This window comes from Antechinus flavipes, chromosome 6 (assembly GCF_016432865.1).
Source record: "Antechinus flavipes isolate AdamAnt ecotype Samford, QLD, Australia chromosome 6, AdamAnt_v2, whole genome shotgun sequence".
Classification (NCBI taxonomy): Eukaryota; Metazoa; Chordata; class Mammalia; order Dasyuromorphia; family Dasyuridae; genus Antechinus; species Antechinus flavipes.
The window spans coordinates 257,445,550-257,459,719 of record NC_067403.1 but is presented as its reverse complement, the minus strand read 5'-3'; the positions used below and the strand labels follow the sequence as shown (position 1 = coordinate 257,459,719).

Sequence of the window (14,170 nt, the reverse complement as noted above, 5' to 3'; positions counted from 1 at the left end):
AGAATGAATGAGTCCCTCAAATGCTTAGAACAATGCCTGACACGGTGAGAGCTTAATAAATGCCTTTTCCTTCTTCGCCCTCCTCATTGGCCGCCATGGGAGGGCTAGAGCTGTGAGCTGGATAGGGCTGAGATGTCATGGTCATGAGCTTACCGACCCGGAAACAGAAGTGAGGAACGGAGGGACCAGTCAAACCCAAAGGAGCCCAAAGGCCAGGGTTCGGTGCTCCCCACTCCCGCCCACCAACCCTGAACTCTCCCAGAGTCCCCAGCTCGTGGGGGAAAGGGTTAGGGGCTAACAAAAACTGTGTCCCTCAAGCAATTTGGCAAGTTGAGCTGTAAAAGTCACTGGGGTGAATTCAGGCCAGTTGAAGGGGAGACCTGGGAAATCTGCCCCTTGTGGAGGGACCCCGAGAGCCCAGCCCGCCCCCGAGGCCACCCCCGGGTAAGCTACCTCCAGGAAGAAGTCAGCCTGGTAGCCTCCAATTTTAAGCGATTTTTTTTGGCTAACTGGGAGTTGAGCTCAGTTGCTTTGCCGAAGAAACGAAATGTCAAAGTGCAAATGTAACAACTTTTAAAATTGTGAAATCGTTTCAAATCATTCTTTTAATTTTTTCCCCCTCTCCACTCCAGCGTCTTGGAGCAAAGCCCCGTGGCCCCACCCTAGTTACAGACTGGGTCTTCTTGCTGCTGTACACACCTTCATCTCTCCAACACAAAAATAGGGGGACGTCCGGGCCCCCATCCTCCCCAGCGCCCCAGAGAACGCTCCCTCCTTTTCACTCAGCTTGTCCCCCTCCCAAAGGCACAGAGCAACGTCCTCCCCCCCCGCAAGCCTTCCCTGAGCACCCCACAACCCAGAGAGCTTGTCTTCCCCTGAGCACAGTCCTGCACTTGGCCTGGGACACACACTGCCTGTGGGGCTCTCCCGGAAGTCCGGACGCTCCCTGCGGGCAGGCAGGGAGCTTCCTCTGGAAGAGCAGGAAGTGCTCAGGGAGCGAGGGGGAAGTACAAGGATGACCTGGGGTAAGAGGTGGCTTGGACTCCCAGGGGCTGATGGTGAGGGGGCCTGCGGAGAGCACGGGGGCCTGAGCCCACCTCGTGCACCGGCCTAGGCAGGAGGCAGGCGCTTGGCCACATCCCCTCCTGGTCTTTCCCGGGCTGAGGTCCCACACTTCTGAGCGCGAGGACTTTCTGGGGAGCCTCCTGGGGAACAATGGAAAAGGAGGGGAGATGCCGTCGTCCCCTCCCCGGCACCCTCCCTTTCTCTCTTCCCCTCGGCCATCTTTTTTTCCCTCTCTCCCCCCTTCCCCTTCTCTCTCCTTTCCCCCCTTCTCTTCTCCCTTTCCCCTGTTCTTTCTTCCTCTTGCTTCTTCCCTTCCCAGCACCCCCTCCTTCCTCTCCTGTTCTGGAGCTGCTTTCTCCCTGACTCAGCAAGGTGCTTTATAAGGTGCTGAGGGGGCTCGGGCAAATCCAAACCACATTGTCTGCAGACTCCCGGCACGGAAGGAGGGGGGCCGGGAGCGGGGCCTCTCCCTCCCCCTGCAGGGCCCTGAGCGGGTCCCCTCCCTCCCCCGGCGGGCCCCCGCCCCCACTCCCGGGCAGTCCCAGGGATTTCTTCCTGGCCAGCCGGGCCCTTGGCACCAATCAGCCCTCCCGGCACCTGGAGGCCCCTGGAAGCTCCGGGATGCTCCCAAGGCCAGCCGGGGTGGGAGGGCTGGGACCGGGGGCTCTCTTTCCTCTCCCTGGGAGCCAAGCTTGGTCCCAGAGCTGAGTGGTGTCCCCGGAAAGCTGGCTGCCCCCAGCCCCGGGCCAGCCCTTCCTCTGCTTGTTTAGAGAAAAGAGAGAGCAAAAAATCCAACAACAAAGTCTGTCCCACTCCAGTGAGGTAATTGAAAACAAACTTCCCCCTCCCCAGCTCAGCCTGCAAACCAGGGAAGAGCTGTCCTGGGAGCAGAGCGATGGCCTGCCAGCAGCTCCCATCCCGCACTGGGCCGGGCACGGGGAGCCCCCCCTCTGGTGGGCCCTGGCTCCTGGGGGGAGCGCGTCTGCGTCCGTTCCTGAGAGGGGGTCCCCCCAGCCTCCCTCCCGCTGCGGCTCCCTGCCTCCTCCCCACCTCAGAACTAGGCAATCCCTAGGCCCTGGGCTCTTCCCGGCCAGTGACCCTCCCGGCAGCCAGCAGTTCGCCCAGGTGCCAGCTTCTGGTTCGGGAGGCTCGGGGGAGCCCCAGGCACAGGGGCCGGAAGGGGGCTGGGGTCTCGGGTCGGTGGCCTTTGGAACAGGGAGGAGAGAGCGAGACTGACGGAGACCCAGAAGAGGGCCTGGGGAGGGCTCCTGGGTCCCCAGGTCCCTTCTCCTCCTGCCTCCCGAAGGAAGGCAGCTGGCAGCCCGGCGCTCCCTCCCCGGCCCAGAGCAGAGAGCCAAGTGTCCCAGACGGCCTCGGGAGCGGCTCCCAAAGGGAAGTTTGCCGTCTGTCTGTCCTCCCGGCTTGAATGGAGAGTTCCCGCTGAGTCACCCACAGAAACCTCTTGTGTTGAAACTGGTCCTGTGCCTCGTGCTGATTAATGAATTACAAATCTCCTCCCCCTCCCCCCTGACATTAAGAACAAGAATGACAAACTTTGTGAACTTGCGGGGGAAAGGCCAGCGCCAAGTGCTCTCGTCTCCGGGCCGGTGTCCCGGCACGCCGAGCCGGAGGGGGAGGGGGCGCCCCAGCCCTCAGTCACCTGCTGCATCGGCCCGGCCTGGGGGCCGGGGGAGCGGCCGGGACAATGGGGAGGCGCGGGACGAGAGGGGAGAAGGGTGGGGGTGGGGGCGCTGCCCAGACAAAGGGAGCCAGGAAAAGCCCCATCCCTTGTTGGGAGGCCGGCTCCCCGGCGGGGGGGGGTCACTCCCCGGCACGGGGGGGGGGGCACGACATTGACTTGGGGGAGCCGGTCCGAGGCGAAGGCGTGCGGGGACCCGGCGGAGGCGAGGATGGCCAGCGATGGGGGTCGGTTCCCAGCCGCCCCGAGGCGGAGAGCGGCGAGCGGGGCGGGGGTCCGGCGGACGGCAAACGCTTCGGGGAGTGCGAGCGAGAAAGGGACCCGGCCGGCACCCCCTCCCTTCTCTTCCCCAGTGTTTGCAGACTGTCTCTTGCCCTCCCTCCTCCGACTCCCCCTCCCCCCGGAGGCCCAGGGTGGTACCGCAGCCTCGCCTCACCTCACCCACCCACCGCCCCCCCCTCGATGCTGTGGGAGAGAGAGAAGCCCTCCCCTCCCTCCCTCCCCCCTCCTCCCCCCACCCCCGGGGAGGGCCGCTACAATTTGTGGTTACAGCCTTACACGTCAGAAAAGAAAAAAAAAAGTTTGCAGAATGTCCCACACCGAAAAAAAAAATCCGAAACCCAGAGAAAAAAACCTGCGAGTGGGCTTGGCGGATGGGATTAGTAAGGCTTCGCCAGAGCTGCGGCTCTCCCTCCCACTCCGCCAGCCTCCGGGAGAGGAGCCGCGCCCGGCCCCTGCCCGGCCCCCGGCCCCATGGACCTCCGAGCAGGTAGGAAGGAGCCGGGCCCCCCATCTCCTCCGCCACCGCCCCCCGCCCTCGTCTCCGGATCCGCTTCCCCGTCCTTCCTTCGGGGGACCTCGAGGCCAGGGCCAAGCCCCCCCTCGGCCGCCCCCCCCCCTCCTTGAGATCCACTTCCTTTCCCTCTCCCCGGGGGATCCCGAGGCTGGGACCGGCCTCCGGAGACTGCCCCCCGTCGGCCCCGGGGGGGACCGTGGCGTTCCGGGAGTCCGCGTCTCGACCGGGCGGGGAGGTGGGAAGAGGGAGAGCCCGGGACAGACAGACGGCCGGCGGCCGGCCAGACGGCGGACTGCCAGCGGACGGGCAGCGGCCGGCCGGCCAGACTCGGAGGGAAGGAGCGGCCGCCCGCACAAAGGAGGGAGCAGCCGAGCCCCAGAAAGGGAGCCCGCGTTAGCCACGCAGAGAGCCCCGGCCGAGCAGGAGGAGCCCCGAGCGAGCCGAGGGCGGGGAGAGCCCGCCACCCTCGGAGACCCAGAACCCGAGCCAACCAGAGCCGGGGCACCGAGCCCGGGGGGCCGGCCAGGGACGGGGACGCAGCCGGGGGCCAGAGCCCGAGAGCGAGGAAGGGGGACACCCCCGAGTCGCCAGAGACGCCAGCGGGAGGGAGGGAGAGAGAGGGAGAGAGGGAGAGGGAGAAGGAGAGAGAGAAAGGGAGAGAGGGAGAGAGAGAGAAGAAGAAGAGAGAAAGGGAGAGGGGGAAAGAGAAAGGGAGAGGGAGAGAAAGAGAGAGGGGGAAAGAGAAAGGGAGAGGGAGAGAAAGAGAGAGGGGGAAAGAGAAAGGGAAAGGGAGAGAGAGAGAGAGAGAGAGAGAGAGAGAGAGAGAGAGAGAGAGAGAGAGAGAGAGAGAGAGAGAGAGAGAGAGAGGAAAGAAGGGAAGAGGGGGAGTTGGAGAGAGGAAGAGGGAGGGGAAGGGGAGAGGGGGGAGCCCGAGACAGGGCCGGAGGGAGGGAGACAGGCAGGGAGGGAGGAAAGAGAGGGGGAGGCCAACACCTCGCTCGGACTCCGCCGCTCTCCCTCGTCCCCCCCGCCGCCCCCGCCGCCGCTGCGCCCACCCTGGAGAGCCCGGCTGGGCTTGGCCGGGCCGGGCCGGGCCGCTAGGACTCGGCGCCTCTTCTGTGGGCCGGGGCGCGCGCCGAACTGGGCGCAGCCCCGGCTGGACCCCACGATGCTCCCCGTGGCCGGGGAGCCGGCAGGTAAGGGGGGGCCGGGCCGGCTCGGGCCGAGCCGGCCAAGTTAAGGGGGCCAGAGCGGATGCTGACTGAGCGGGCCGCCCCCGGCCCCGGCCGGCCCAAGCGGACTCAGGCCGGCCCGGCCCGGCCCAGCCCCGTCTCGGCCTGGGAGTGATTAGTGCAGGGGGCGGGGGCGGCCCAGCCGGACCCGGGCAGGAAAAAGCCCGTCACGGGCCGGGGGAGCGGCCGGCGGGAGACTTTCCGCTTTGCGGCCAAGAGAGTTAGTTAGTCCTCAGCCCCGGGGGAGGGCAGAGGAGGGAGGGGAGGGAACCGCTCCGTCTCGGCCGCGCCTGGAGGTGGGAACTCGCCACGGGAGGGGGAAAGGGCATCTCTCGGCTCGAGAGACTCCGTCTGTACCCCTGACCCCGCCCCCGCCGCTGGGAAGGGAGAAGCTCCCAGGAGTGAGGGGGGGGAGTGGGGGCGGGGCCGGGGGCTTAGGGGCCACACAGGGGGAAGGAGGCGCCGCGGGGGGAGGGGGCGGGAAGAGCAAGGTCACTGCTTTGGGGTTCGAACGGAGAAAGCGGGACCTCCGTAAGCCGCACGCCCCCACCGCCTCATTCCCCATCCCTCGGGTACTCTTCTAACCCCTCCCAGGGACGCCCAAATAACTTCCCCCCAAACTGCCCCGTCAACGCACACATCTCCCTGACCTCCCCGCCCCCCCAGCCTCCCACACAGCTAGCCTCCGCTCCAGCTCGTTCTTCCTCCCCCAGCGAAGACCCCCGAGTGATTCCCAAACTTCCCAAGGTCAGACGGCCTCTCTGCCCCTCCCTCCCCGCCCCCCCCCGCCCCAGCACACCAGCCGGCCGAATTCCCACGGAGGCCCCTCCCCTTCTCTGGGCCCCTTCCTCAGCCCCCAGAGTCCCACCTAAGCCGGCCGTCCTCCTCCTCCTCCAACGGACTAGTTTCTCCTTCTGGTGGGAAAGGGAAGGTGAAGGGAGAGTGAGCAGCTGGGGCCGGCCACCGGCTCGGAAAGCAGGCACCTTAGAGGGGGGCCCCCTCCCCGCCCCGGGCCACCCACAGAAGGCGAGGACACCCAGAGATGCGGGCGTCCCAGTGCCACGCTGTGCCGCGCGGGCCGGCGGTCCCCCACAATCCCACAGCCGCCGGCAGGACAGCGCCGAGTGCCGAGGGGAGCCTTTCCCGCCCCGGCCCGGCCTGGGGAGCGGAGCCCTCCTCGCCCCCTCCTTCTGCCATTCACAAGCACCTCTCCCCCACGCCGGGCTGCCTCCCCATTCACTGCTCTGGCCCCTTGCTCTCCGATTCCCACTCGCCCTCGCTCTCTTGCAGCTCCTTCCCCACCCTGACTGAGGAGGCAGCAGGGCCCCGGCACTGCCTCGGCGCCTGGGCCTCTGGGGGCCCCTCCCGGCTTCCCTGCCCCTCCTCGGGTGGCCCGGACCTCCCCTCGGAAGGCTGTGACAGCCCTGCTGTCCCACGTGCAGACTTCGCGGACATGGCCTTGCTGTTTCCTCCCTGCCTCCCTTGTCCCTGGCCCCGGGGCTTGCCCACCTTCTCCCTGCGGGCCCAGCTCCCTTCCCAAGAGGGACCCACGGAGCTCTGTACTCTACTCAAGGCCGAGGAATGGGACGGGAGAGGAGGGGTGGGGGGAGACCTTGGAGGAAAGGAAGTGAGGGAGCACGAGAAGGGGGGGCTGGCTGCTTCCCCTCCCCCCCAGCTGCCAGACTGGGGCCCTGAGTCCCCCCAATCGGCAGTGGAGAGGGGAGTCAGTGGGTCTGCACTTGAATCCCAGCCTCTGGGGAGGGAGAGTGTGGGGTCTCCGTCTCAGTTTCTTGTTCTGTAAAATGAGGGGGTGGGGACTAGGTCATCCTTCCCCTGCTTTTTCCTGCTCCTCCTGAATCAAGAACAGGCAGAGCCTTCAAAAGTCTCCCTGGGCCAAGCCTTCTTCCTCGGCCGGGAGTCCCCAAACAAGGTCCCTTCCTGAGAGCCCAGATTTCTAACGGGTGCAAAGGGATCCTCAGCCCGGCCCGGTGCATTCTGGCCCAGGCCTCTGGCGTCCTGCTGGTTCGAGGCTCTCGAGGGCGCAGGGGCCCGGACCAGGCTCTTTTCCCGGGCTCTGCCCTCCCCGGCATATCGGGCCTCCGAGCCCCCCAGGCCGGCCGGCTGAGGGCAGGCTGAGGGCCCAGGCTGGGGGGGAGGCTCCCGCACACGTGTGTGCCTGCGTGTGCAGCCTGCGGGGCGGCCGTGCGCTTGCGTGGGCCGTGTGGATGCGAGGATGTGCCGGGCCCTCGTTCCCAGGGCCCGGGGATCTGGATGGAATTAGGGGCCTGGCCGGGTGGGGGCCGGGCTGGGGGTTGAGGGACTGGGGGCTCCAGCAGGAAACCTGAGCTGGCTCATTAGCTCCTCACGTGCTCAGCTGGATTTATAAACACAGCGAGGAGACGGGATGTAAACAATCAAGCTGCAGCAGCCGGAGGCAGAGCTGGGGGAGGGGAGGGGGCCTCTTGGGCCACAGCGCCCCACAGGGATGGCCCAGGCCCCCCTGACCCCAGAGGGGAAGGAGCAGGGAGCAGGATCCTTTCACAGAGGCCCCGGCCACACTCTAGAGTCCAGGTTCAAGCTCTGGAGTCCAGGCTCAAGCTCTAGGGTCCAGGCTCAAGCTCTAGGTCCAGGCTCAAGCTCTGGAGTCCAGGCTCAAGCTCTAGGTCCAGGCTCAAGCTCTAGGGTCCAGGCTCAAGCTCTAGGTCCAGGCTCAAGCTCTGGAGTCCAGGCTCAAGCTCTAGGTCCAGGCTCAAGCTCTAGGTCCAGGCTCAAGCTCTAGGGTCCAGGCTCAAGCTCTAGGGTCCAGGCTCAAGCTCTAGAGTCAGTCTAGGCTCAAATTCTGGAGTCCAGGTTCAAGCTGTGGAGTCCAGGCTCCAAGCTCTAGGGTCCAGGTTCAAGCTCTAGAGTCCAGGCTCAAGCTCTAGAATCCAGGCTCAAGCTCTAGGGTCCAGGCTCCATCCCAGGTAGGGGAGGCAGAGCTGCGGCTGGCTGCAGACAGGAGGGCTCCCTTTTCGGGAGCCAGGCTTCCCGGCTTCCCGGCCCGACCCTGGCTCCACAGGTGTTCTCTGCCCCTCCTGCCCTCCTCCCACCTTTGAGGTGCAGGGGAGAGAGCCTGGAGCTGGGGGGAGGGGGCCGGGCAGCCTTGCTTCCCGCTGCCCTCGTGCCCCCCTCCTCTCCTGGAGCTTCCTGCCCTCCCGCTGCCTCTCTCCATCCTATTCCTCGCTCCTCCCTTCCCTCCTTGCCCCCCCCCCCCCAGCAGTGACACGGTTACCTCAGAACTGAAATATTCCTGGAAACACCGGCCTCGTCTGGTTAATTTCACGAGCCGTTTTCTGCCCAGATGAGGAGGTTCTTGTTTATCCAAAGGCAGCTCCCCCTGTGGGGGGGGCCCGCTCCCAAGGGACGCCCCACAGGGCCCGGATGGGCCTGGCCCCACGTCCGAGGGCCCGCGATGGCCACCGTGGAGCTGGGGGGCCCTGGAGCGAAGGGCTCGGGGGGGGGCTGTGCCGACCGTGGGACCGCGAGCCCAGAGGAGGCTCCGGTACGGAGGCAGGGGGAGGCCTGGGCTCGGCAGCGTTCGGAGAAGGGAATCCTGGCATCCTGGGCCGGCTTCTCACTGAGGACCCGAGAAGTGACTTAGCCAAGCCCACCACCGCACCCGGGAGCTGGATGGGCACCCTAGGCCCACATCCTTCCCAGCGTTCGGCCGATTCCTAACATAAGGCGATGCTTTCTCAGGGATTGGAGCCGGGAGCCCCCCCGGGCGGTCGGGAGGCCTCTTGGGGTCCCGCCGAGGGTCCCTTCCGGCTGTGGGATTTAGCAGAGGGAAGGAAGGCAGCCGCAAGAGCGGGGGGCGGCAGAGGGGACGTGGCCAGGACCTGTCCTCGGGCTGCAGAAGCACCGTCTCCCCCGGAGGCCCCTGGCCCGGAGACATCGGGGTCTCTGCCCCATAATGCACCTCCCCCCCAGTGGCTAATGCGTGAGTCCCTCCCTGAGAAGGAAGCGGGCACCCGGGCGCATGGAGCAGCCCCTTCTCCCTCCCTCACCCTCATGATGGCTTTGCTCTCCGCGGCTCCAGAGCCCGAGTGAAAGGGACCTCTTCCACCTAGAAAGGCCCCCCGCAGGCGGGGCCGGGGCAGGCTGCGCGGGGGTGGCTCAGAAACCAGGACCCTGAAGCGCACAGGAAGAAGTTCCCTATCCAGGGTCTCACAATCTTAAGGGGCAGAGCTGGCCAGGTCCTCCCGGAGCGAGCCCGCTCCTTCCCACGTCTGCGAGTCGCCCCTTCCTGACTGTCCCTCAGACCCAGCTCACCCACACTCGCCCCCGAACCAGCCCCGACCACAAGCCCCCGCCCCCCGAGGATGCGCCTGGGCCCAGGGCCACCGCGATCCCGCCTCTTTCATCCTTCGCCCCGAACCTAAAACCTTGGAAGAGATCTCAGCCGCCAGCAGCTCGAACCTCCCCGGGCCGACCCGGCCGCCGGCTTAATCCCACTCAAGCCCAGCCCTGAGCCCGAGCCCGGCCGCTCTCCGGCTGCTTCACCCTCGTCCTCGGATGTGACTCAGCCCAACCCAAAGAGGCCGCCATCATGGTCCCGTCGGCGGCTCCCAGGAAACCCGGCCTCGTCCCGGAGCCTCCACACCTTGGGGCGCACACGGCCCCGGCCCTTCCGCCCCGCCCTGCAAAGGCCGGGGAGCACCCCTGACTCAGACCCCACGCTCAAGCCAAACCTGCTCTGTCGGACTCCCCAAGTCGGAAGGGGCCCCGACCTCCCCTGGGGCGTCCCCTGGAGCAGAGCCCGGGATCCCCGGGAGGCTCCACGCCTGCACCCCACTCCCGGGACCGGATTCCCCCCCCTTTCCACTTAAAGGCCCCCCCCAATTTGGCTGCCCCCGCTCTCCCTCTGGAGGCCCCAGGGCAGGAGTGGGAGAGGTCACCAGGCTCCCCTTCACACCTCAAGACCAGATTCACACGGAACAGGCAGGGAAACTGAGAAAGGGATGGGGACATACGATGGCCAGAACCGAGGCCGGGAGATGAGGGCCTCCTCCCTTCCGGCCCCCGAGGCTGCCCCCACTCGGCCACACTCGGGCAGCCCCGGACACTGGGGCCAGACGGCTCTCAGCTAACGCTCCCCCGTGGCCACAGACACAAAGGGGTACAGAGGCTCACGCTCACACACACTCACACTCAGTCACACACACTCACACTCAGTCACACACACGCTCGCACTCACACTCAGTCACACACACTCACGCTCACACTCAGTCACACACACTCACACTCACACTCAGTCACACACATACCATCACACACACTCACATTCATTCACTCACACACACTTACATTCACACACTTACACTCACACTCAGTCACACACTAACACACACTCACACTCAGTCACACACACTCACACTCACACTCAGTCACACACATGCTCGCACTCACACTCAGTTACACACACACTCGCACTCACACTCAGTCACATACACACTCACACTCAGTCACACACACGCTCACACTCACACTCAGTCACACACGCTCACACTCACACTCAGTCACACACACGCTCACACTCAGTCACACACACTCACGCTCACACTCAGTCACACACACTCACACTCACACTCAGTCACACACATACCATCACACACACTCACATTCATTCACTCACACACACTTACACTCACACACTTACACTCACACTCAGTCACATACTCATTCACTCACACACACTTACACATTCACACACACACTCACACTCAGTCACACCCACTCACACACTTACACACACCCACACTCAGTCACACTTACACACTCACACTCACGCCTCCACACGGGCCAGAAACCGTCCGCAGACGCCGTCCCTCTGGGTCTCTGCTACCCCCCTTCCCAGCCAGAGGTGGGCACAGCCCCCGCGGTGCCCACTGCCCCCCCCTCAGGCTCTGACTCGGTCGCTCTCTCGCCCACAGGGGACTCGTGGGGGATGCTGGCTTGTCTGTGCACCGTGCTCTGGCACCTCCCGGCGGTTCCGGCCCTCAATCGCACAGGGGATCCGGGGCCCGGCCCCTCCATCCAGAAGACCTATGACCTCACTCGCTACCTGGAGCACCAGCTCCGCAGCCTGGCCGGCACCTATGTGAGTACGGGCCGGGGGCCGGGGTCGGAGGGGCGGGGGGCGCGCTCCCCAGCCCCAGCATCCCCCGGGCCGGCCTTTCTCCTTCCCCCCTGGTTCCCCCTCCCTTCCCCGTTCCCGGCCCCAGGACTAGGCATGTGGGCAGGACTGCCCCACTGGCTGACAGCCCAGCAGCCCGCCCTCCTCCCCCTGGGGGCTGGGGAAGTCTCTTCTGTTTACACCGTGTTGTGGTGTCTCTTGCCCGGGTGGGGCCCAGGGTGGGGGCGGCCCCCACCTCACACTCCTGTGTCCTGGCTCGCCCCGGCCTCGCACACAGGGCCCCGGGCCTCCCCTCCGCCTGACCTGCCCCAGCCCGGCCGGGCCTCGGGGGGCGCGCGCTGGGGACCCGCGTTGTCGGTGGGCACCCCGGGAATTCTTTTGGGGGAGCCGGGAGCGGCGGCGGGCCCGAGGAGAAGGTGGCGCTGGAGGGAACCGGCCCCCCTTCCCCCTTGTTCCTCCCCCACACCCCAACCCTGCTCCAGAGCCAGGGAAGGGAAGGGGAGGAGGCGGAGGGGGAGCTGGCTCGGGCCCCAGGATACACCGAGGAAATTAGTTTGTCTCTGAGCTTGTCAGCGTGTGAACCTCCCCCTGGGCCCTCGCCTGTCCCAAGCCTCGCCCCCCTCCTCAGCTCTCCCAGCCCAGCATCGCTTCCCCACCCCCTTCCCCTGGGCCCCCGGACCTACCCCACAGTTGGCAAAGGCTCGGGTCCCATCTCATCCCCCGCCCCCTCCCCCTCCCCGGGCATTCGCTTTGGGGAGTTGGTCAGAGATGCTCTGCTCCCCCCGCCCCCCCCCCCCGGCTCATCCAGGGGGACCCTGATGGCTTTCCTTCCTCTCTGTCACCTCCCAACAGGCGCCACGCTCTCCGGCTCCGCTGCCCCTCTAGCTCCCGACCTATTTCTCGCCTCCCTTTCGCTGCCAAACTTGTCCAAGGAGTGGTCTACACCCCTGCCTCCGCTTCCTCTCCACCCCCTCCCTCCTTAACCCCCTGCGGTCTGCCTCCCCTCTGCCCGAGGTCAGCCAGGATCTCCTTCCCGCGGGCAGGGCCTCTGCCCAGGTGCCCGCGGTGCCCCCGCGCCCGGCCCGGGCCCTCCCCCGCCCTCCCCCTCTCTCCCGCTCTCCTGTCGCTCTGGACGCCGGTCTGCCTTCCTCCCACATCTGTGGGCTCCCCCCAGGACTCAGCCAATCATTCGGCAAATATTTACTGAGCCTCCACCATGTGTAAATCCCTCTGCTTTCTGTTCTCTGCACATGTCTCCCCGGAGAGCTCCCCCATTGCTAATGTTTTGACTATGGCCTGGATGTGGAGGACGGGAGGGGGCGGCGGCAGAACAGGAAGTGGCTCGGTGGGGGGAGGGACCGGGCCGGGGTCCCGGGGGACGGGCTCCCCGCCGAGAGCCGGCTCCATCGCCCTCTCCCTCCCACAGCTGAACTACCTGGGCCCCCCCTTCAACGAGCCTGACTTCAACCCGCCCAGGCTGAGCGCCGAGGCCCTCCCCAGCGCCACGGTCAACCTGGACGTGTGGCGGAGCCTCAACGACCGCCTGCGGCTGGCTCAGAACTACCAGGCCTACAGCCACCTGCTCTGCTACCTGCGGGGCCTGGACCGCCACGCGGCCACGGCCGAGCTCCGGCGCAGCCTGGGCCACTTCTGCACCAGCCTGCAGGGCCTGCTGGGCAGCATCGCCGGCGTCATGGCCGCCCTGGGCTACCCGCTGCCCCCCCAGGGGGCCGAGCCCGCCTGGGCCCCCAGCCCTTCCCACAGTGACTTCCTCCAGAAGATGGATGACTTCTGGCTGCTGAAGGAGCTGCAGACCTGGCTCTGGCGCTCGGCCAAAGACTTCAACCGGCTCAAGAAGAAGATGCAGTCCTCGGCGCCGGCGGTCACTCTGCGCCTGGAGGTCCCTGCTTCTGACCTCTGACCTCCGACCTCCCTTCTCCGCCTTCGCAGTGAGCTTCCCCCCCTCCTAGGGAGGAGCCCCCCCCATTCTCACAGAAAGTGATGCAATAAAGGCCCCCTCAGGGAGCCAGGGGCAAGGCGGGGAGAGTGGACAGTGCTCAGGCTCCAGGCTCCCAGCATCCCAGCCGGCTGCGGCGATTGGCGCAGTCAGACAAGGAAAGGGGGGGCTCACTGCGCGAAGTGCCTTATGGGGGCAAGCCTCCTGACCATCCCTCCTCCCATCTCCTCACCTTAAGCCACCCCACGCTTCCAATTTGGGGAAAACGGAGTGACCCAGGGTCCAAAGCAGGAAGAGATGAGAATCCCCCAAAACCAAAGAAGCGGGGGGCCGAGGCGGCCCCCGGGGGTTCCCTCTCACCAAAAGCCACGGTGACGCCGAACACGGCACGGGCGGTAGCTTCGCCTCCCAGTTCTCCTTAACACGCGAGGGGCTCCCCTCTCCCTGGGGCGCCCCGCCCAGCCCCCGTGGGACAGCCAAAGTCACAGAATTGCCTAAAAGTTTACATTGTTGAGGACGGTAGCATTTGGGGGATGACAAGAGGGCGGCTCCCTTGGGCCAGCCCCCAGCCCCATCCACTCACGACTCTCAGTTTGTTCGTATTAATATTTATTTATTTGGAGACGTTATTTATTAGATGGTATTTATTGCAGAATTTCTATTCTTGTATTAACAAATAAAATGCTTTCCCCAGAGCCTCCGCTGCTCCCTGCCTCGCCTCGGCTCCCCTTTGTCCCTAAAGTAGTCCTGGTTCCTGACCCTCCGTGCCCCTGTTTGGGGTTTTCTTGCTTCTCCAACCCATTCAGAGATGTAGAAACTGAGGCACACAGGGTTCAGTGACTTGGCCAGGGTCGCACTAGTCAGGGTCTACGGCTGGATTTGACTCCAGGCCCAGCACTCTATCCACTACACTACCTGGAAATCCTTTGGGTCTGGCTGTAAGTGTTGGGAAAGCAGCCAGGGCTCAAGAAATGTGGGCTGCCCAGAGAGGGGAAGCAGAGAAACCGTGGGGTGAGGTTTGGGAAACACTGCAGGGGGAGGGGGCTGGAATCCCCCTCCTCTTCGAGCCGAAGTACACATTCATTAAGCATCACCTGGGTGCAGGGTCCCGGACCAGCCTGATACTTTAAGGACTCACGTTCACCATGGAACTTTCTAGGAGGATGGGGGAGAGGCCTGCGGTCAGAGCTGGCCGAGGGGGAGGAGAGAGAGCCCAGGGTTGTGCTCCGGGGAGGCCGGCGGGGAG

The 14,170-nt window shown here is 65.6% G+C and overlaps 1 protein-coding gene across 3 annotated transcripts; it reads left to right on the top strand.

Annotated features, from left to right (window-relative positions):
- Positions 1-1,654: 1,654 nt before the first annotated feature.
- On the top strand, positions 1,655-13,619 carry CLCF1 (cardiotrophin like cytokine factor 1). 3 transcript variants are annotated; one of them, XM_051966565.1, is made up of 3 exons: positions 1,655-3,533; positions 10,765-10,931; positions 12,394-13,619. In XM_051966565.1, exons 1-3 carry the CDS (start codon positions 3,518-3,520, stop codon positions 12,886-12,888), a joined length of 678 nt encoding a protein of 225 aa, XP_051822525.1. In that variant the 5' UTR covers positions 1,655-3,517; the 3' UTR covers positions 12,889-13,619. The 3 variants fall into 3 exon arrangements, with proteins under 3 accessions (XP_051822525.1, XP_051822524.1, XP_051822523.1); XM_051966564.1 differs by lacking the exon at positions 1,655-3,533 and adding an exon at positions 4,485-4,756; XM_051966563.1 differs by lacking the exon at positions 1,655-3,533 and having other exon boundaries at positions 8,290-10,931.
- The last annotated feature ends 551 nt before the right edge of the window (positions 13,620-14,170 follow it).